Source organism: Ahaetulla prasina, chromosome 3 (genome assembly GCF_028640845.1).
Source record: "Ahaetulla prasina isolate Xishuangbanna chromosome 3, ASM2864084v1, whole genome shotgun sequence".
Classification (NCBI taxonomy): Eukaryota; Metazoa; Chordata; class Lepidosauria; order Squamata; family Colubridae; genus Ahaetulla; species Ahaetulla prasina.
The window spans coordinates 170299668-170321074 of record NC_080541.1 but is presented as its reverse complement, the minus strand read 5'-3'; the positions used below and the strand labels follow the sequence as shown (position 1 = coordinate 170321074).

General features: G+C 39.1%; 1 protein-coding gene across 1 annotated transcript in view; it reads right to left on the bottom strand.

Annotated features, from left to right (window-relative positions):
• Positions 1-21407, bottom strand: part of FAF1 (Fas associated factor 1) — a 214097-nt gene that overhangs the window by 168935 nt on the left and 23755 nt on the right. Inside the window, exons 3-5 of the mRNA XM_058175963.1 lie at positions 18286-18332; positions 12149-12357; positions 7391-7482 (exon numbers count right to left, since the gene is read on the bottom strand). Coding sequence (XP_058031946.1) covers positions 7391-7482; positions 12149-12357; positions 18286-18332 — 348 coding nt within the window. The remainder of the gene's footprint in view (positions 1-7390; positions 7483-12148; positions 12358-18285; positions 18333-21407) is intronic.

The following is a 21407-nucleotide window of genomic DNA, read 5'->3' as shown; positions in this document are numbered from 1 at the left end:
CCAAACAACTACAGCCCTATGCAGAATCCATCGCCTCACACGTAAAAACTCATTCCAGTTCATAGAGATCATAAAGAAACAAAACTTACAGCCCAGCGACCTACTCGTGAGCTTTGATGTCATATCCTCTTCACCCAAGTGCCAATCAAAGAAGCCTTGACAGCTATCCAAAACAAATATAACCCCCAAGCACATACTAGATCTGACCAACCACTGCCTATCCAACACATACTTCATCTATAACGGACAAAAATACAAACAAATAGAAGGCGACCCATGGGATCACCCTCTCACCTGTCATTGCCAACCTCTACATGGAACACTTTGAAACCCAAGCACTAGAAAAATCTGATCACAAACCCAAACTCTGGCTCAGATCGTGAGCGACACCTTCATAATCTGGCCACACGGGAAAGAAAAACTTGAAAACTTCCTCACACACCTCAATAGCCTACACCCCAAAATACAGTTCACCATGGAAACAGAAGTTAACAACCAACTTCCTTCCTAGATGTCTTAGTCTACAAGAAACCCAATGGCTCCCTAGGACACACCATCTACCAGAAGAAAACACACACAAACCGCTATCTGCATGCACTCACACCACCACCCAGCACAGATCAACTCCGTAGCCAAGACACTCATCTCTAGAACAAAATGCTTAGCTGACGAACAACACCTAAAACCGAACTACACACTCTCACAAACGTACTAACATCCAATGGATTCCAGAGAAATAAGATTACCAAACTAATCCAAAAGAACCCCCACTAAAACCCAAGACAGAGAGCAAGAAAATGGCACAGCCCTCCTCCCATATATAAAAGGCACCACAGACAGAATCAGCAAGATCCTCCACAAACATAACATCAAGACAGCATTCTGCACAAACCAAAAATATCCACCATCCTAAGAAACCCCAAAGACAAAATTGAGTTAGAAAATCAAGGAGTATATGAAATCCCATGCACCGCCTGCCCCACCACATACATTGGACAAACCAACAGAAGAATAAGTGCACGATTGAAGAACACAAGAACTCATTCAAAAGAGGAACCAACTTCTTCCCTGGTCCAACACTTTAAAGTCACAGGACACGATATTGACTTTAAAAGACCAGAACTATCGCCAAAACTGAACACTTTAACAACAGAATAATCAGAGAAGCCATCGAGATAAACGCCCACACAGCATGAACAAGCGAGATGATACCTCCGCCTACCAGCCATTTGGAAACCTGCCCTTATTGACAAGCGTGTCCTTAACACGAGGAATGACACCAGACCCACACTCACGAGGTCCACACAGGATGTCACCACCACACATCCACCCAGAAAGCAGACCCAAACCCACACTGATCAGGAAGCACGACCAAGGACCAGAAGCAAGACTGCAACATTAACCACTTCAAACCCCTCCAATCCATACATGCAGCAGACTGACACCCACTATGAAGATGTAGCACGACCACGAACACGAAGCCAAACAGCAGCAGTGCAGCTCACCAGCTCAAATCCCCTGCAACTCAGACTAATCTGAGCACAACCAAGCCCCCACCCAAACAGGACACCCCCAGCCAATCAGAGCACAGAAAACCCCATCGAATCAGAGCACAGCCAAGCTCCCACCCAATCAGTTCAAACTCCCACTAGCAGTTAAAAGGAAGAAACAGCTGCGATCACACATTGCTCCCAGAAGCACGAAGCTGAAGCCTGAAGATGACGAATGAGACTTCATCGAAACGTCGCCAAGACACTTCCAATTTTACACGGGAGAAAACCCGAACAACCAAAGACCTATATACAAACACCCGTGAAAACCTCAGAAAACAAATACAACCCCCCCAAGCACATCCTAGATCTGACCAACCACTGCCTATCCAACACATACTTCATCTATAATGGACAAAAATACAAACAAATAGAAGGAGCACCCATGGGATCACCCCTCTCACCTGTCATTGCCAATCTCTACATGGAACACTTTGAAACCCAAGCTCTAGAAAAATCTGATCACAAACCCAAACTCTGGCTCAGATATGTAGACGACACCTTCATAATCTGGCCACACGGGAAAGAAAAACTTGACAACTTCCTCACACACCTCAATAGCCTACACCCCAAAATACAGTTCACCATGGAAACAGAAGTTAATAACCAACTTCCCTTCCTGGATGTCTTAGTCTACCCGAAACCCAATGGCTCCCTAGGACACACCATCTACCAGAAGAAAACACACACAAACCGCTATCTGCATGCACTCTCACACCACCACCCAGCACAGATCAACTCCGTAGCCAAGACACTCATCTCCAGAACAAAATGCTTAGCTGATGAACAACACCTAAAACCCGAACTAGACACTCTCACTAACGTACTAACATCCAATGGATTCCAGAGAAATAAGATTACCAAACTAATCCAAAAAGAACCCCCCACTAAAACCCAAGACAAAGAAAACGGCACAGCCCTCCTCCCATATATAAAAGGCACCACAGACAGAATCAGCAAGATCCTCCACAAACATAACAGTGCATAACATCTCAGATAGGATCCTCACCAAAGCTGAAACCGATGTCCTTTCAAAGTTCAACTTTGCAGTCACTCCCAAATACATCCCCACTGAGACCATTATATGGAGTTGAAACCAGCCTGACCAAAATCAACCCCGATGACGCTAACAAAATCAGACTGAAATCACCAACATCCTCTGCAGCAGCAAGCCACCCAAAAGCAACTTACCCAAGAGGAACAGACAGCACTACTTAACCTGAAAAAGATACCAGCATAATAATCCTACCAGCAGACAGAAGCGCCACGGTGGTTATGAACACATCTGACTACCAAACCAAATTAACCAACCTACTCCAAGACCCTGCATACAAGCCCCTAAAACAGACCCCACCACCTACCTAGAAAAACCACTAGATCCAAAATAAAAGCCTCCCCATCAGCGAAGAAATCCAACAAAGAATCATTCCCAGAGAAATCATCCAGATGCCCTAAGCTCTACGGCCTCCCAAGATACACAAAGAAGGAACCCCCACTCAGACCCATAGTCAGCTCCATAGGCTCACCTCTACAAAACCTAGCCAAATTTCTCGCCAAACAACTACAGCCCTATGCAGAATCCATCACCTCACACGTAAAAATCTCATTCCAGTTCATAGAGATCATAAAGAAACAAAACTTACAGCCCAGCGACCTACTCGTGAGCTTTGATGTCATATCCCTCTTCACCCAAGTGCCAATCAAAGAAGCCTTGACAGCTATCCAAAACAAATATAACCCCCCCAAGCACATCCTAGATCTGACCAACCACTGCCTATCCAACACATACTTCATCTATAACGGACAAAAATACAAACAAATAGAAGGCGCACCCATGGGATCACCCCTCTCACCTGTCATTGCCAACCTCTACATGGAACACTTTGAAACCCAAGCACTAGAAAAATCTGATCACAAACCCAAACTCTGGCTCAGATATGTAGACGACACCTTCATAATCTGGCCACACGGGAAAGAAAAACTTGAAAACTTCCTCACACACCTCAATAGCCTACACCCCAAAATACAGTTCACCATGGAAACAGAAGTTAACAACCAACTCCCCTTCCTGGATGTCTTAGTCTACAGAAAACCCAATGGCTCCCTAGGACACACCATCTACCAGAAGAAAACACACACAAACCGCTATCTGCATGCACTCTCACACCACCACCCAGCACAGATCAACTCCGTAGCCAAGACACTCATCTCCAGAACAAAATGCTTAGCTGATGAACAACACCTAAAACCCGAACTAGACACTCTCACTAACGTACTAACATCCAATGGAATCCAGAGAAATAAGATTACCAAACTAATCCAAAAGAACCCCCACTAAAATCCAAGACAGAGAACAAGAAAACGGCACAGCCCTCCTCCCATATATAAAAGGCACCACAGACAGAATCAGCAAGATCCTCCACAAACATAACATCAAGACAGCATTCTGCACAAACCAAAAAATATCCACCATCCTAAGAAACCCCAAAGACAAAATTGAGTTAGAAAATCAAGGAGTATATGAAATCCCATGCACCGCCTGCCCCACCACATACATTGGACAAACCAACAGAAGAATAAGTGCACGCATTGAAGAACACAAGAACTCATTCAAAAGAGGAACCAACTTCTTCCTGTTCCAACACCTTAAAGTCACAGGACATGATATTGACTTTAAAAAGACCAGAACTATCGCCAAAACTGAACACTTTAACAACAGAATAATCAGAGAAGCCATTGAGATAGAAAAATGCCCACATAGCATGAACAAACGAGATGACACCTCCCGCCTACCAGCCATTTGGAAACCCACTCTTATTGACAAACGAGTCCCTAACACGAGGAATGACACCAGACCCACACTCACAAGGTCCACACAGGATGTCACCACCGCACATCCACCCAGAAAGCAGACCCAAACCCACACTGATCATGAAGCACGACCAAGGACCAGAAGCCAGACCGCAGCTGCAACATTAGCCATTTCAAACCCCTCCAATCCATTCATGCAGCAGACCCACTATGAAGATGTAGCACGACCACAAAGCCAAACAACAGCTATGCAGCTCACCAGCTCAAATCCCCCTGCAGCACAGACCAGACTGAGCACAACCAAGCCCCCACCAACACAGGACACACCCCCAGCCAATCAGAGCACAGAAAAACCCCATCCAATCAGAGCACAGCCAAGCTCCCACCCAATCAGTTCAAATCCCCACTAGCAGTTAAAAGGAAGAGACAGCTGCGATCACACATTGCTCCCAGAAGCACGAAGCTGAAGCCTGAAGATGACGAATGAGACTTCATCGAAACGTCGCCAAGACACTTCCAATTTTACACGGGAGAAAACCCAATGGCTCCCTAGGACACACCATCTACCAGAAGAAAACACACACAAACCGCTATCTGCACGCACTCTCACACCACCACCCAGCACAGATCAACTCCGTAGCCAAGACACTCATCTCCAGAACAAAATGCTTAGCTGATGAACAACACCTAAAACCCGAACTAGACACTCTCACTAACGTACTAACATCCAATGGATTCCAGAGAAATAAGATTACCAAACTAATCCAAAAAGAACCCCCCACTAAAATCCAAGACAGAGAACAAGAAAACGGCACAGCCCTCCTCCCATATATAAAAGGCACCACAGACAGAATCAGCAAGATCCTCCACAAACACAACATCAAGACAGCATTCTGCACAAACAGAAAATATCGCCCATCCTACGAAACCCCAAAGACAAAATTGAGTTAGAAAATCAAGGAGTATATGAAATCCCATGCACCGCCTGCCCCACCACATACATTGGACAAACCAACAGAAGAATAAGTGCACGCATTGAAGAACACAAGAACTCATTCAAAAGAGGAACCAACTTCTTCCTGGTCCAACACTTTAAAGTCACAGGACATGATATTGACTTTAAAAGACCAGAACTATCGCCAAAACTGAACACTTTAACAACAGAATAATCAGAGAAGCCATTGAGATAGAAAATGCCCACACAGCATGAACAAAGCGAGATGACACCTCCGCCTACCAGCCATTTGGAAACCCGCCTTATTGACAAGCGAGTCCCTAACACGAGGAATGACACCAGACCCACACTCACAAGGTCCACACAGGATGTCACCACCGCACATCCACCCAGAAAGCAGACCCAAACCCACACTGATCATGAAGCACGACCAAGGACCAGAAGCCAGACCGCAGCTGCAACATTAGCCATTTCAAACCCCTCCAATCCATTCATGCAGCAGACCCACTATGAAGATGTAGCACCACCACAAAGCCAAACAACAGCTATGCAGCTCACCAGCTCAAATCCCCCTGCAGCACAGACCAGACTGAGCACAACCAAGCCCCCACCAACACAGGACACACCCCCAGCCAATCAGAGCACAGAAAAAACCCCATCCAATCAGAGCACAGCCAAGCTCCCACCCAATCAGTTCAAACCCCCACTAGCAGTTAAAAGGAAGAAACAGCTGCGATCACACATTGCTCCCAGAAGCACGAAGCTGAAGCCTGAAGATGACGAATGAGACTTCATCGAAGCGTCGCCAAGACACTTCCAATTTTACGGAGAAAACCCGAACAACCAAAGACCTATATACAAACACCGTGAAAACCTCAGAAAACAAATATATATATATATATATATATATATATATATATATATATATATATATATATATATATATATATATATATATATATATATATATATATATATATATATATATATATATATATATATCAATCATTCTATATCTATATCTATATATATCATCTTCGTTTAAACTATAAAAGCAGAGAGATACAGATGATGTATCATGGTATGGTCCCATGAACAGGATTTTACATGATTTTTATCCCTCTCCACAGGGGTATGTGTGTGTGGGATTCTCTGTTTTTACATAGTGTACAGGTAATCCTTAACTTATAACAGTTTATTTAGTGACCGTTCAAAGCAGGGGTGAAATCTACTTACCTTTCTGGCCTCTGGCATGCACAAAACCTTTCTGTGCATGCGCAGAGAGTACAAAACATATTATTTCCTGGTTAAAACCAGGAAGTAACGACAGCTTGGTGGGTGGCAGAGCCTCACATTGCGACTGCTACCGGTTCTCCGAACCACCCAACATGATCGCTACCGGATCAGGCGATGTGGTCCAAACCAGGAGCATTTCACCCTGGTTCAAAGTTACATCACCACTAAAAAAGTGACTTATGACTATTTTTCACACTTGTGGCCATTGCAACATCTCAGGGTGACATGATCAAAATTCAGACACTTAGCAATTGATTTATATTTATGAGAGCTGCAGTGTCCTGTGATCACCTTTTGTGACCTTCTGACAAGCAAAGTCAATGGATAAACCAGATTCACTTAACAACAATAACAACTGCAATGATTCACTTAACAACTGTAGCAAGAAAGGTCATAAAATGGGGCAAAACTCACTTAACAAATGTCTCACTTAGTAACATAAATGTCTGGCTCAATTGTGGTCAAAAGTCAAGGACTACTTGTATATCTTGTGTGTGTGACCACGAGAAGGTGCCATGCCATCCTTATTGGGAATCTTCAGATACAGCATATTAAAAGAGAAAACTTGCACTGAAGGAACAGAATATACTGCCCTGAATATTGCCCAAGTTAACTACTGTCAAAGTTAAATGTTATCCTTTGTAAATATTGTGCCTTCATTGTACAAGCAACCATGCCATTTAATCCAGAATATTTTAGACATTGCTGACATATCAGCATTAGTTGGCAAAGAAGGTCCATTGGGGAAAAATATCCTGCAACAAATATTAAAACTTACACTATCATCTACATCTCCAGTCTTCCAGCCCTTTAGCAACATTTTCGATGCAGGAATCTGAAGCTCATTTTCTAAAATATGTTTGATCTCTCCTGGAAAAAAACACAAAGGAGAATCATCAAAACACACTTCTGCTTTTTCTGATTTATCTTTATAAAGCATAGGCAAAATAAAATCTATGAATCACAAACATTACTCAATGTATTTTAAACATATGTCTTTAAGTATATTAGTTTATCTCCATAAACTCATATATAATAGCATCAAAAATGGAACACTGAAAAAATGTTTAGAATATAAAGAAGAGAAATGCAAAATAATAATCGATTTTACTTGAAATGCTATTGAATTTTGATATTGTTTTTCCCATCTTATGTAAAATGGATTAAAGGAATTTAGATTTCATTTCTAAATTAAAACAAATGGATCTTTTGCTATGTTTAGGGCAGAGGTGTCAAATTCATTTTCATTGAGGGCTGCATCAGGGTTGTGTTTGACCTCAGTGGGCCATGGTCAGGGTGGGTGTGGCCTGCTCGACGTCACTCGTATTGGTGGCACCTGTGGTGGCCAAGTGCTAAGTTAGCACTTCCCTCAGACCTTCCCTCACTCTCATTATAATTTCCTTCCTTCTCTTCTTTTTCCTTCCCTCTTCATTCTCCTTTCTTCTTCCTTCCCCTTTTTCCTTATTTTTCCTTCCTTGCTCTCTGCCCATCTTTCCTTTTCTTTCCTCTTTCTCTTTCTCCTTTCCTGTTCCTTCTTGCATGCTCAAACGCAAAAGGAGAAACATTTCTCCTTTTGTTTTGTTTTCAGTTTGTTTCACTAGCCCTCTGCCAGTGAAAATGGAGCCTGGGTGGGGGCAACGTGTGCTTCCCAGGTACTATTTTTGGCTGCGACAGCCTTCTGAAGCTCTCTGCCAGCAAAACCGGAGCCTGGGGGGCCCTGAGCTCTGTTTTTGCTGGCCGAGGCATCGCGGACCAGTCCTTTGCTGTTTCCAGGATGGTCCCACGGGCCAGATTGAAGCACCCCACAGGCCGGATCCAGCCCACGGGCCTTGAGTTTGACACCCCTGGTTTAGGGTGTATAGTTTGCATTAGAAGTTTGCTTTCTATGATATATGCTTTGGGCGCTAAAAAACCTTCTAAAATTGTTTGAAATGTTTAAAATTTACACGTAATGTAACTATTCATTTACCATCTTAGCTAACAGCTACTTATTGAGACAAAATGCTTTTTCAGCTTGGCATATTCCACAATGGGATTCCTTCTTTCCCATGGTTGGTACTTCAAAAGTTTGAAGAAGGTATGTGAAGACTGACTCTTGGCTCTTCTACAAAAATGCATACTGTTCCATCACTAAAATTTGGCCCTCAATGTCACTCACAGAGAATGTTACTTAATTGTTTTGATCGCTGTTAACAGAGCTAAAGGCTAAATTAGAGTAGAATTCTTTCCTTAAAAATCTTTGCATTTCTCTTTCAGAACAAAATTACTGTTTTGATTCTAAGCTCCACAATTCGTTAGTTTATTCAAAGCCCTTTTCAAGCACTGAAATACCCCAACTGAGCAACGCTGTACAACTGTTGCTCAATAGCAAATATAGTATGATCAAATGCAGAATACTAGTCTCATGTTCCAAAGCCGATGTCATCCAAGTTCCACATGATTTTAATTATTTCTCTATTCACATGATATATGTTCCTTCCATCTGGTGGGCATTTTATGCAATTGCATCACCAGAAAAAAAAAAGTTAACATCTGACTTTGAGAGAAGCATTCGTGCACATAACTCACGGCTGTTTTTGCAGGAATGTGAACTGAAGATGTTAAATTTGCTATTAAAAGGACAGACTTGAATATGTCAGATAGTTATAAAAAAGTTTTTAAAAATAGTTTTACTATGATGCTTAGCAGTAGTTTCACTGCATGCATAGTTGATGGCAAATCTAGCTTTGCTTTTGTATAACGTGTGAATTGACCCTGGGCAAAAGACAGATGGAAGGGATTAAAATACTATTGAACACTAATTAAAGTATGGCCTTAGATTAGTAAAAGTGAAACTTAAGACATCAAAACAGATGCAATCTAGTGGGGTTTTTTTACCTTTATCTCAATATATATTTATATTTATTTTTTCATGTAAATCATCATAACCTGCTTAACCCCAGAGATACTGTGACTAATGTTCATATATATTTTCGCTTCATAATATATTTACATATATAGAAAAATACTTCAGATGATTACAGAATTATGAGCAAAATCTCTGTAGATACCAATATTTTCATATAGTTCCCTGGAAAACTTTTTTCAGAAGGAAAAATTCATACTTTGTTGACATGATACATCTATTTCAGAAAGCATCATATTTCACCCTCTCATTCATGTCAACGTAATTGTCTCTTAAATCCTGCTACTTCTAGAAAATAAATCATCAACTTGCATAAAAAACCCGTCTCAAAATTGTAAGCCGCCCTGAGTCTTTGGAGAAGGGCGGGGTATAAATGTAAACAAACAAAACAAAATGTAAACAAACAAAAAAAAATATAAAAATCCCCTGCGTGATTAAAAATGAGCATCTTATTAATCTATGAGCTAAAGTAATTTTAAAAACATTGATATCATTTCTCATTTGGAGCTGTGCAAAATAAAAAATGAGACTGAACATTTAAATTTCAACCAATCTCAAAAAACAAGACACAACTCAGTGAAGAATTGAGCATAATAATATGAAGTGAATAGCCAAACAAGAACCTGCTTAGCAAATAAAACATATACTTGCCACTAGGTGTCACTCTTTGATTATATATTATTATTTTTTAAAAAACAGTTCTGGACAGACACTTGCCACATTATGCCTATGATTTATTTATTTTTTAACAGAATATAAACATTTTATTTTATTTTTCCACAGAAAGATACTTACTTTTTAAGAAGTGAAGCCTCCTATTCCAATAATGGAAAGAACGTACAAATATCAGAGCTGTCTGAAATTGCTTTTCCAAGTTAATGTGCATTTTTAAAAGTATATAGTTGTTTATTTTCAGAAACACGGTTAACAATTGCTGTACCAAATGTGACAGCTTAAGAAACCAACGCAACATTATACATTCTATTAAATTATTAAGAGGAATACTTTGCCAAAGTAAGGTAAGAAAGTTCAGTTAGGCCCCAACTCTGGCATATTGCCTAAATATATTCATAGTATCTGTTGCTTCTGATCAAAATATGCCTATGATTTTTATATTGTATTTTTAAACTAAATACACCATCCGAAGTGCCTCTTTGAGAGAGGTGGGTGGTTCAGAAATGTGAAATATAAATAAACTAAATAAACACTTATTTTAAAAGGAAACATTTGTTTGATATCACTAATCATACAGAGTTGGCAAAATTGTTTTAAATACAGTGGTACCTTGGTACTCATTGTTAATTGGTTCTGGGAGGCATGATGAGTACCAAAACCAATGAGTACCAAACAATTTTTTTCCAGAAGGAGTCACAAGGCAGCCAACATCAACAAGTTCTAGCTTGTGTGTTGAGTACCAAACAAACGATGAGTACCGGGACAAAATTTTCACGTCAAAATGTGTTGATTACCAAATTCGATGAGTTTCAAAGCAGCTGAGTACCAAGGTACCACTGTAATAAAGTTGCATCTTCTTTCTACCTAGTTGCCCTAGGGAGCAAAATAATATTTAAGTAATATGAGATGGGTCGGACACAACTTTGCAACTAACAACAACCAATATAAGATTAATAAATAGGAAAACTAGATGCTGCGATACCTAACACTAATTCCAGCACAACAAACACCCTGACTGAAAAGTGTTATGGTACAGTTTACAACATAATAGAAATCACTACATTTTGTAAATCAATGACTCCATGATGACTTTATAATGAGGGCAGAATTCCCTTTTCTTTCTGTCATGGTGATATTTCTCTTAATTCTGGCACCATTTCAAGCACAACATTTTGTAATCTTTAAACTGAATTTAAAAGCATGCATGCTCTGATTCTAAGCATAACAGAGATATTATATACTGCATTAACATGGGTTCTGGTACCTATGATCATTGTTTTGGCCCATCATATAGTTATTAATTCAAATACTTAAAGAACTCAAACATGTTTTCCCCCAGTCCTTGTTTCCCAAGACTAACACTAACATTAACTTTACAAGTATTGCTTTTATATATCTCTTCCCTCCCCTCCCCTTCAAAGAAAGATATCAGACTTTAGGTCATATTTGGCTGAATAAATTTCTACTCTTTCAGAAATTAGATAACAACATAAAAAAAAGATTTAGAGCTATTCATTTATTTAAAAGATTTATATAACTGTCCATCTTTTTAACATAACCTTGGCCAGTTCACAGACAGTAATAAAACACTATAAACAATTCTTTAAAAAGCATAAAAACCATCCCCACCACCAACAGAAAGCTAGATAAATTGCTTCCTTACAGAAGAGAAATGAGTAATGTGTACAAACACCTGGGTACTACAAAACACACAGAGAATCACCCTCAGGGTGAAATTGTAAAGCTTTTCCTCCTGCCCTTTCAAGCCAATGGACTTTTGGCCCTGTTTTTCCCAAGCTTGTGATTGGAATGCACCTGTTGCATGTTTACAAATCAGTTCTCCCTGGGCTTACTAGAGCTCTGCCAATTTCAGCTCTTAACACATATTTTGTATTACAGTTAAATTTGCTACTTAGTTTGGTCTTGGGTTTTTTTGTCCCCTCAGTAATTTCTTACCAACTGTAGAACTGTCTTCGAGCACCACATCCACATTTCGATCTCTGTATTCCACTCTGAAGTCAAGCATGCGTGGTTGTCTTTCCACTATTTGTCTGGATGGCACTACGGGACGAAATGCAGAAGAGGAGGAAGATGCTGAAGACGATGACGAAGGATGACTAGCGGGACCATAGGCAGGCCTTTGTAAAGATTCTCCACTATATTCACTGAAAAACATATCAGCCTGGTGTCAAATGAAGACAATTTTCCAAATTTATACATGCTCATATGCTTACATGCATTAATGTAAATTGTGTGTACTAGCCATGGCAAAGGGCTTGGATTTGTACAAGCCATTTAGAATATGCATGAGAAATTAGTAGAACTGTCTGAGGTAGTCACAAAGTAGTTGACAAAATGCTGAAAACTAAAAATGAATATATTTTAAAAAGTCACTGGCCTAGAGAGAACTATACTGGAGTGTATTAAGTATCAGCAGAATATGATACTTAAGTCTACACCAAAGTGTCCTGAACAGCCCATGGACAAGAATCAATCAGCAGAATGGCTATAACAAAGAATCAGTCAGAAGGCCTATATAGACACAGCATGATGTCCTTATGTAAAAGGTAAAAGAACTGCCTTATAAAAAGTTGTGAAAATAAGTGAACTTGTGAAATACGAGAAAAGAAAGTGACAATAATAGTGAGAATGTAATCTGCAACCACTAAGAATTTCTAAAGCAAGACTTCTTGCCACATAATATATGAAAAAAATATATAAACCACGGGTAAACACTGAACACTCGGGAGCAGGCCAAAGACAAAACATGGAGCAGTAGAATATCCCTATTCATCTGGGCAAATGATCAGTCTAAGAATGAAACAGCTTCCATTTACAATCATGGTACTGTTAAAGATAAACTCATGTTTCCTACTCTGCCTTACCTTTGCTTTCGGCTAGCTTTCATTGTTTGATGATATGAATATCTATCACTGACTGATTGACCGACACTCGATAATAGTTAACATTAATTTTTAATATCAAGTCCCATTTTGCTTGGGTGCCACATTTTATATCATCTCAGTTATATCTCATACAAATGAAATAGTACTGTAACATATATGAATTTTATTCTGATATTTGCCATGCCTTAATATCTTTCCCAAAAGTTTCTGCAAAGATGACTTGGTTATTTTGCTTTGTTTGGAGAACCTGTTCAATAAATTTTGGTAGCTCTTAAGATAGGCAAGTTCTTCAAACAACTGGTTTCACTTTATGAACATTATTTGAGGTTACTTCCATGAGCAGTACAGAAATGCAGCCACAGGTGGTAAGCATTTTGTTCCTGAACAAAAGTCTTTTGATTCTCATAATTATTTGACGTAACTAAACAGACCTCCAAATTAATCCTGCTAGCATCCTGACCTAATAATCTGCAAAAATGCAATAATCTTAACAGTTGTCAGGACTTAGCCTATCTTTTTTAGCTTAGATACTTTTCAAAAGCACAATTATAATTATAAAATGAAATAGATGCTAAACTGAAAACACTCAGTTTCAAATTTGCCTTTGTATTTGAAAGTAATATAGTATCAATCTGGCTATTAAATAAATACAAGTACTGCAAAATGGTGGTATATATCACAGTAACTGGCTTTAGTAATTCACTATTCAGATTTGTTTATTAACAAATATGTAAAACATCTGATAGGACATGCAGCTTCATTTTGATCCGATTTGCAAGTATACAAATAAAATATATTGCTCCCTTTTCTTTTCCATATATCAAAAAAGTAGTTATGGAATATAACTAACAGTGAACACTGATAAAACAAAACATATCCCATCCACTAAAGGCTACATTGGGTTCCTAGTTTTTCAAATAATTTTAAATTTTGTAAAGCCTACATGGCTTTGAACAGGGATATACAATTTGCAGCCCCTCAGACTCCAGAACCTCTTCAAAACTTACTAATTTTCATGCAATATAAGGGGGAAAATTAATTGCACTGATTGTATTTAATATTATTCTATTTTTAAGTAGCTTTGTCCTGTGCCTGTCCACTCTTTTTTGTCCAGGGAGTTTTGATTAGGGTTAGGAAATACTGTGGTATGTGTGCTCAAGTGCTTAAGAAACATTGCACATTCTTGGCTTAAGTCCGTTATCTATTAGAGATTCTCTCCTTCCCTTTGTTCTGCAATGCTCTCATATGATGTGTCATGGCAATGCCAGCTGGTCTCTCTCTAAATGAGAAAAAACTACCATCACGGCCACATACATACACACATAAGCTCTACTTGCAAATCCCTTTCCCTTGGAAACAAGGCAGGCAGGCAGGCTGGCAGGAGGAAGACACCCAATTGGGCATTATTATTATTTATATCTGAACAAATTTTTCATAGGTTACAAGGAGATAATATTTGTAATTCGGAAAAGATATTTAAATATTTTTCCTCCTATTTCTAAATTGTAAAAATTAAAAAATAAGATTATCAGCAGTGTCCTACGAGGCAAGGAAACCATGATGCTTTTGGAATTGCTTCCAATCCTTTACCAACAATGGCCATACATTGCTTGTTATTATGTATGGGAAGGCTGCCCATACTTCCTATGGATCATGTGATCAGAAAGGAGAGAGGCAGGGAGTACAGAATGGAAAAATAAACAGCATTCTGAGCTGCTGCCTACTCCCTCTCCCAGCAGGATTCTCCTGAAGGTTTTGGTTTTTTTTCTTCCGCCCAATCCAGTCCGTTTTCAAACTCAGTCTTTATGTTGCTTCACATTTTTTTAAAAAAGGTGTATGATTGAGTAAATCCCTGCTCATTGCTGCTCACGCCTTTGGACTACTGCAATGGACTCTAAATAGGATGCCATTGCTGCAGAGTGCAGCTGCCTAGGTAGCAAATAGTGCTGGCTACTTGGCATACGTAACACCACTATTTCGTGAGTTACACTAGCTCCCCATGTGTTTCCAGGTGCAATTCAAAGTACTGGTTGTCACCTTAAAGCTCTTCCTGGTTTGGGACTAGGTTACTTGAAGGACTATCTTTCTCCGCTTGTTTCTCCCCAGTGAATCCAATCCAGCAGGATGGGAATGATCTGAGTCTATTAGCCAAAAGTGCCAGTGCTGGGGCTCAGGATATATGCCTTTTCTGCCATAATTTCTGCTAATTACATTCTCTCACCAGAAATGAGAATAACCTAGACCAGTGATGGCTAACTTTTTTGCCATCGTGTACCAAAAGCGCGGGGAGTGCGTGGGGGGGGGTCGTGTGCATGAGTGCCCAGATCAATTCTATGCACCCCACTCCCGTGCTCCATCTGCTTTTGGCACACAATGGCATGGTGGGCCCGGTAGGCTTGTTTTTCACCCTCCCCAAGCTCCAGAGGCTTTCTAGGAGCCTGGGGAAAGCAAATACGGCCTTCCCCACTCCCCCATAGGTTCTCCAGATACCAGAAATGGCCCATTTGTTGACTTCCAATGGGACCAGAAGGCCCATTTTTTGCTCTCCTCAGGCTCCAGAATCTTTGTAGGAGCCTGGGGAGAGTGAAAAACGGGCCTTCCCCACCCCCCAGGCCCTCTAGAGGCCGGAAACATTCTGTTTCCCTACTTCTGGTGTGCCCAGAAGGACCGAAAATCAGCTAGCCAACACGGATGTGCGCACCGGAGCTGAACTCGCGTGCCCCACGATATGGCTCCGCATGCCACCTGTAGCACGCGTGCCATAGGTTCACCATCATGGGCCTAGACTCTGCTGGCCTTTTGTAAGACCCTAAAGATCTGGTTTGATGCCCAGCCTCGAGTGTGTGAAGGGTTCTGACTTTGGCTGTGCTAGTGTCTGCCTTGTGATATCTTGCTCAATTGCCATGTATTATAATTTTTGTATTTGTGATGGGAATTGTTTTCCATTTATTTTAAGACTGTTCACTGCCCATAGTCATTTGTTGAGATGCATGGCCATGCAAATTGAATAAATTTTATTTATACCACTTTATTGTTTTTACAAATAACTCAAGCCAGCAAACATATCCAACAGACCTTCTTTCTCCTATTTTCCCCACAAGAACCCAAATAAATAAATTCTAATTGTTACAGAACCATGAGATACGAATTTAAAATCCTTTATATATTAATACCGGTAAGCGTACCAGCAAGTTTAAAATGTCTCCTCTTCTATCTGTTTTTCAAAATAGGAAACTTATATTAAGCTTCTGGTTTTTCAGATGCATCCAGTGCAATTGATAGGCAAACGCTTGCAAACAACAACTCAATCACTGTTAAACTGAACTATGACAGCAAACTGTTGCTGACAAATCTGTGCAGTTTTAATATCAGAGCATTTGTCGTGATCTTAACCGTTGGCTACAATAATTTGCCTCATTCTGCATTACAAATTATGTTTGAGTGAAGGGGAAACAAACAAAAAAATAGAACACTGTGATTCTTTTTTAACACAAAACCCTCTTTTCTTTCTCGCTAATCAGAAAGAACAAAGGGTAGTTCTCAGCTCCAAAGCCATGGGCAGTTTCAGAGTTAAGATGAACAATGGGCGCGCTGTGTTTAGGTGTATACATTTCCATGCAAAAATATATTGGCCCCAATTCAGAGATTTTTCTGTGCTGGAGTGGGAAGCAAGAAGACTACTGCTTGTGAAGACCTTTCCGGCCAGATGGTCAATGCAGTTAGCTTTCAAAACTAAGCAGAAGAGGAAAGGGATCAGTCCTCATATTCCCAAACCACACTGATCCCTCTGTTTTTGGTTCTGTCTGTTTGTGTGTGTCCCCGTAAATCTGCAATTCAGGAATACAACACAAGCAGCCTGACTTTGCAAGCACCATTCTCTTTCTCCACATAGCGCTCTTTTGCATTTATCACATGGACAATATTTTTCCAGTTTACATATTCTCCCAGTAAAACCTGGATAATTTTTATTTTTATTGTTTTTAATGAATGTCAGCAGTTTTTTTGGGGGGGAATGCAGTCAATTAGTGCTAAAGTAATGAAGCTTGATAGCTAAAGTGCTAGAAATGGGGAAATTTAGGACATTTTCAACAATTTCAGTTCTTTCACTGAGTCCCAATAAACATTATCTATTGCTTACACGCTACTATAGTTGAGACCAAACAATCTCATAATGTCCAAAATTGCTTCTTCAATCATAGATTGCCAGCTGTAGCTTCTTACAAATTATGACATTTCAGGAACAATAATATAAATCCCCCTTCTGAAGAAAAGGTCAGATTTCAATCTCAGAGAAGTCTGATTTCACAATTCCCTCTTAGCAAAGATGTTACCTCCCAAGTATCAAAAAGCAGGAATAACAATAAAGAATTCCTAAATAAAGAGGGGCCGCGGTGTGGCTCAGGCTATAAGATAGCCTGTTATTAAACACAGCTGCCTGCAATTACTGCAGGTTCTAGTCCCACCAGGCCCAAGGTTGACTCAGCCTTCCATCCTTTATAAGGTAGGTAAAATGAGGACCCATATTGTTGGGGGGGGGGCAATAAGTTGACTTTGTATATAAATATACAAATAGAATGAGACTATTGCCTTACACAATGTAAGCCGCCCTGAGTCTTCGGAGAAGGGCGGGATATAAATGTAAAAAAAAAAAAAGAGAGAGATTTTGGATCTCCAAATTTCACAGTCCACAGGCTTTCATTTTTGCGGGAACTTTACACTAGTCTTGCTGCTGATATAAATAATGCCTCTTCTTAGAGAAAGAAGATTGGGCTGTTGTGTCAGCCATTATTGATTACAGTTAAAGGGACCAATTGAACGTTAAATGAAGAAGAGAGCCAGATTTCTTGGTTCATCACTAAGAACATTTGCCTTATATTCAACCTAACTGGTTTTAATCTGAGTTTTGGGAAATGTGCTCCTTAATTATTATAATTTCATTGGAAGAAGTAAGAACTTACTTCTACTGAGCATCTGAACTACAAGTAGGTGACTTTCTAAGACTAATCAAAAGTTAAGCATTGACAAATTAATTTAAACAGTATTTTCCTTGTAGTGCTTAAATAAAAGCTTCATATTTAGATTATTAAAATGTATTTTAAAACTCAATTGCAGAAAACAGCAGTCTAAGTACAAGTTATTTCATAATGCTTTTAGGATAATGGATATAAGTATAAAAATACCACTTACCTTTCTAAAATGCCATTTTCCTGTGGTATAACTCCATTGATGGCTGCCTGAAAAGGAAGCATACAGCATTTAATTTTCTAGACAACAATGATAACTGTCTAGTTTTGTGACTACAGTATGGATGTGGATTGCTATTGTCATGCTGGAATGTTTTCCTGATCTCTCAGTGAAGTCTACAACTCTAGTTTTCCTAGGAAGAATCCCACCAAGTGTTAATCAACCTATCACATATGGATGTGTCCCTAAAGGCAGCAGAAGTGAAATTAAAAATGGCCAAATTGGGGATGAAAAAGCCAGTTGTAAAAGAAATGACGAACTCTTCAAAGATATTGTCTGCCAACAGATTAAAAATAAGGCTGTGCAAATTATCTGAAAAAAGCTCTTCACAAAATTTACTAGTCTAAGCAAAGTGCCCTCTTTAAAGCTTTATAGTCCCAACCCAGAAAATTCAGTACAGCTATTTCAAAGGCTTTCCCCAGCAGTTTTTATGTTATGTTTGCTTCTTTGTGCAGGCGCATGCACACAAACAGATAGATAACCAGGGAAAGGCTTCAGGGCAGCTGTCATAACCTTCCCAGAGGTAGCAACTACTTTAATGCTTCAAGGGAAGTGCAATATGCTTTTTGAAATAACTTCTCTCAAATGCTTTGCATGGTCTAAATTAAGATACAGTACAGATTAATATTCCACATTAGAGAAAATACGTTCAGAATGATTAAAGGCCTATTTCAAATGGATATAAATCGGTCATTAAGGAACGGGGAAAAAGTTTCTGTCATACTAATGTAGCAGGTCAGATAATTGCTAAAATTGGTAACAAAATTAAAAATCTGTTGATATGAATTCCTAACATACATTAAGATAAAACTGGGATACTATATATATTTTTTGCCACCAAAGAAAACGCAGGCTCATTCATACTGTGCATTTATGACAAATTATTTTATGTAACAAATAGAATTGACAACAATGCCCACGCAATATTTTCAACCAGTTTGCACAAAACATTGTACCTAAGGTGGAACATATAGTGGCACTACAAATTTCTTTTATAAAAAGAAATTCAGAGAAAAGGTCAGACAGAAGGTACCAGTGGCCACCAAAGACTATATGATTTCCTAGGTAAAACTAGGAAGAGAAACAGGTATTATTTCAGTGTTCAAAGACAGTTATGGCCACTGGAGATACTGCATTTAAGCCAAGTGGCCTTTCCTTACTACTGATGTTAGGGTAAGCATATATACAAGAACAATATAGTATTAAGCTTTGCTCACTATGGGACAAATGAGGCTGATGAAACCTAGAGACAGGGCCTTCCTGGTGACAGCCCCGTATTTTTGGAATTCTGTCTCTTTAAAGCTGATCTGTTAAAAGCTAATTTATTTACATAAACAAGCACATTTAATGGATGTTTCTATCCATCTTGTCAGTGAGAATTAGCATGCTCTCCATCTCCATTGATTAAAACATGGCTGATAGGACCCAGAAAGCTGATCTTTTCTGTCATAGTACCTGCCTTCTTTAAATTATCCCCGGATATCTGTATGGCCCCTATCTTAAATGCTTTTAAAGGGGTCTTGAAAACCATGGCTTCTCCATCAAGCCTTGGGCTAGGTTAGGTGATAAGCCTTTTTATAGGATTCTGCACATTAATTTGAAAGTTTTCTTCTTTTACGGACATGCAACATTTTTTGCTTTGCTATCTTGTGCCTTGATTTGTTTAATGTTGTTTATTTTTATTTTATTTTTATTTTATTTATCAAATTTATTGGCTGCCCATCTTACCACAGAGTAACTGTGGTATTTATTGCCCAGCCTTCATGGGATGGGGGGTGTCTTATTATTTTTACTAATAAGTAAATTAATAAATACAAATGTGAGTCACCCTTATTCAAACATGTTAAACCACGAAGTCCCTATTCTATCAATTACAATATAATAAATGAAAAGAAATGTGACACCATGGTCAGAGTACAAGATTAAATAGGGAACTCCAAGTAATATCTCTACTAAAACTCATTGACTGGTGAAAGACTTTTTAGATATATTTTATAGAGGTACAGATAGTCCTCAACTTACAACAGTTCATTTAGGGCCGTTCAAAGTTACAAAGGCACTGAAAAAAGTGACTTATGACCGTTTTTTACAATTATCATCTTTGCAGCATCCCCATGATCATGTGATCAAAATTCAGACGCTTGGCAATTGGTTCATACTTATAACCGTTGCTGGGTCCTGGGGTCATGTGATTCCCTTTTGCGACCTTCTGACAAGCAAAGTCTATGGGGAATCCAAATTCACTTAACAACCAGGTGACTAACTTATCAGCTGCATTGATTCACTTAACAACAGAAATTTTGGCCTCAACTGTGATCTTAAGTCTAGGACTACCCATATTTTAAAGAGTTGGGTAGTAGGGAAGGAAGATTTACCATCAATAAGAAAAATTATGCCAATTCATTATTATTTGCCCCATCTAAAGATTTTTTTTCCAAGTAAGTGAAATTAAATCTATTGCCTCTAAAAAGGTAAATCCAGATAATCCATGGCCCCCAGTCTTTTTTTAGAATGACACCCTTCCAATATCCTGATATCAAAATCCAGCAGCAAATTGTTGAATTAATGGCAGGTTTGAATTTCTAGCAGAAATTGAATAAAAATCCAAACAATAAATTGAGCAGTGCCTTTTGAGGGGGTGCCTCCAAAGTGTCTTTCCAAATGTTTTGCAGAAACCAATTGCTAATTTAAAAATTGAAAACAGATGTGCAAGAAGTCACAGGCCTAACTTTTTTCCTCTGAAGTCTCTGATGTTATTCCCACCCATCCATTTTTAAAAATAGCAATAGATAACTTTGATTCTAACAAATAATATTAGGCCAAGAAACATGGACACCATTATTCCAAAATAATATTTTCTGTTATCTATAAAGAATGTTATAAGATTCTTTAAAGCTAAAAAATTGTTTAAAGCTAAAATTTGGAGAATCTCATTTCAAAACCTGTCATACAGTATCTAGAGATTCACTTAGGTTAGCCTTAGACACGCTCCTGTAATTCAGGCCCATAACAATACAACACTAGTCTTCTGTACTCTAAAGTAACAAGGATTATTAAAAAGAAAA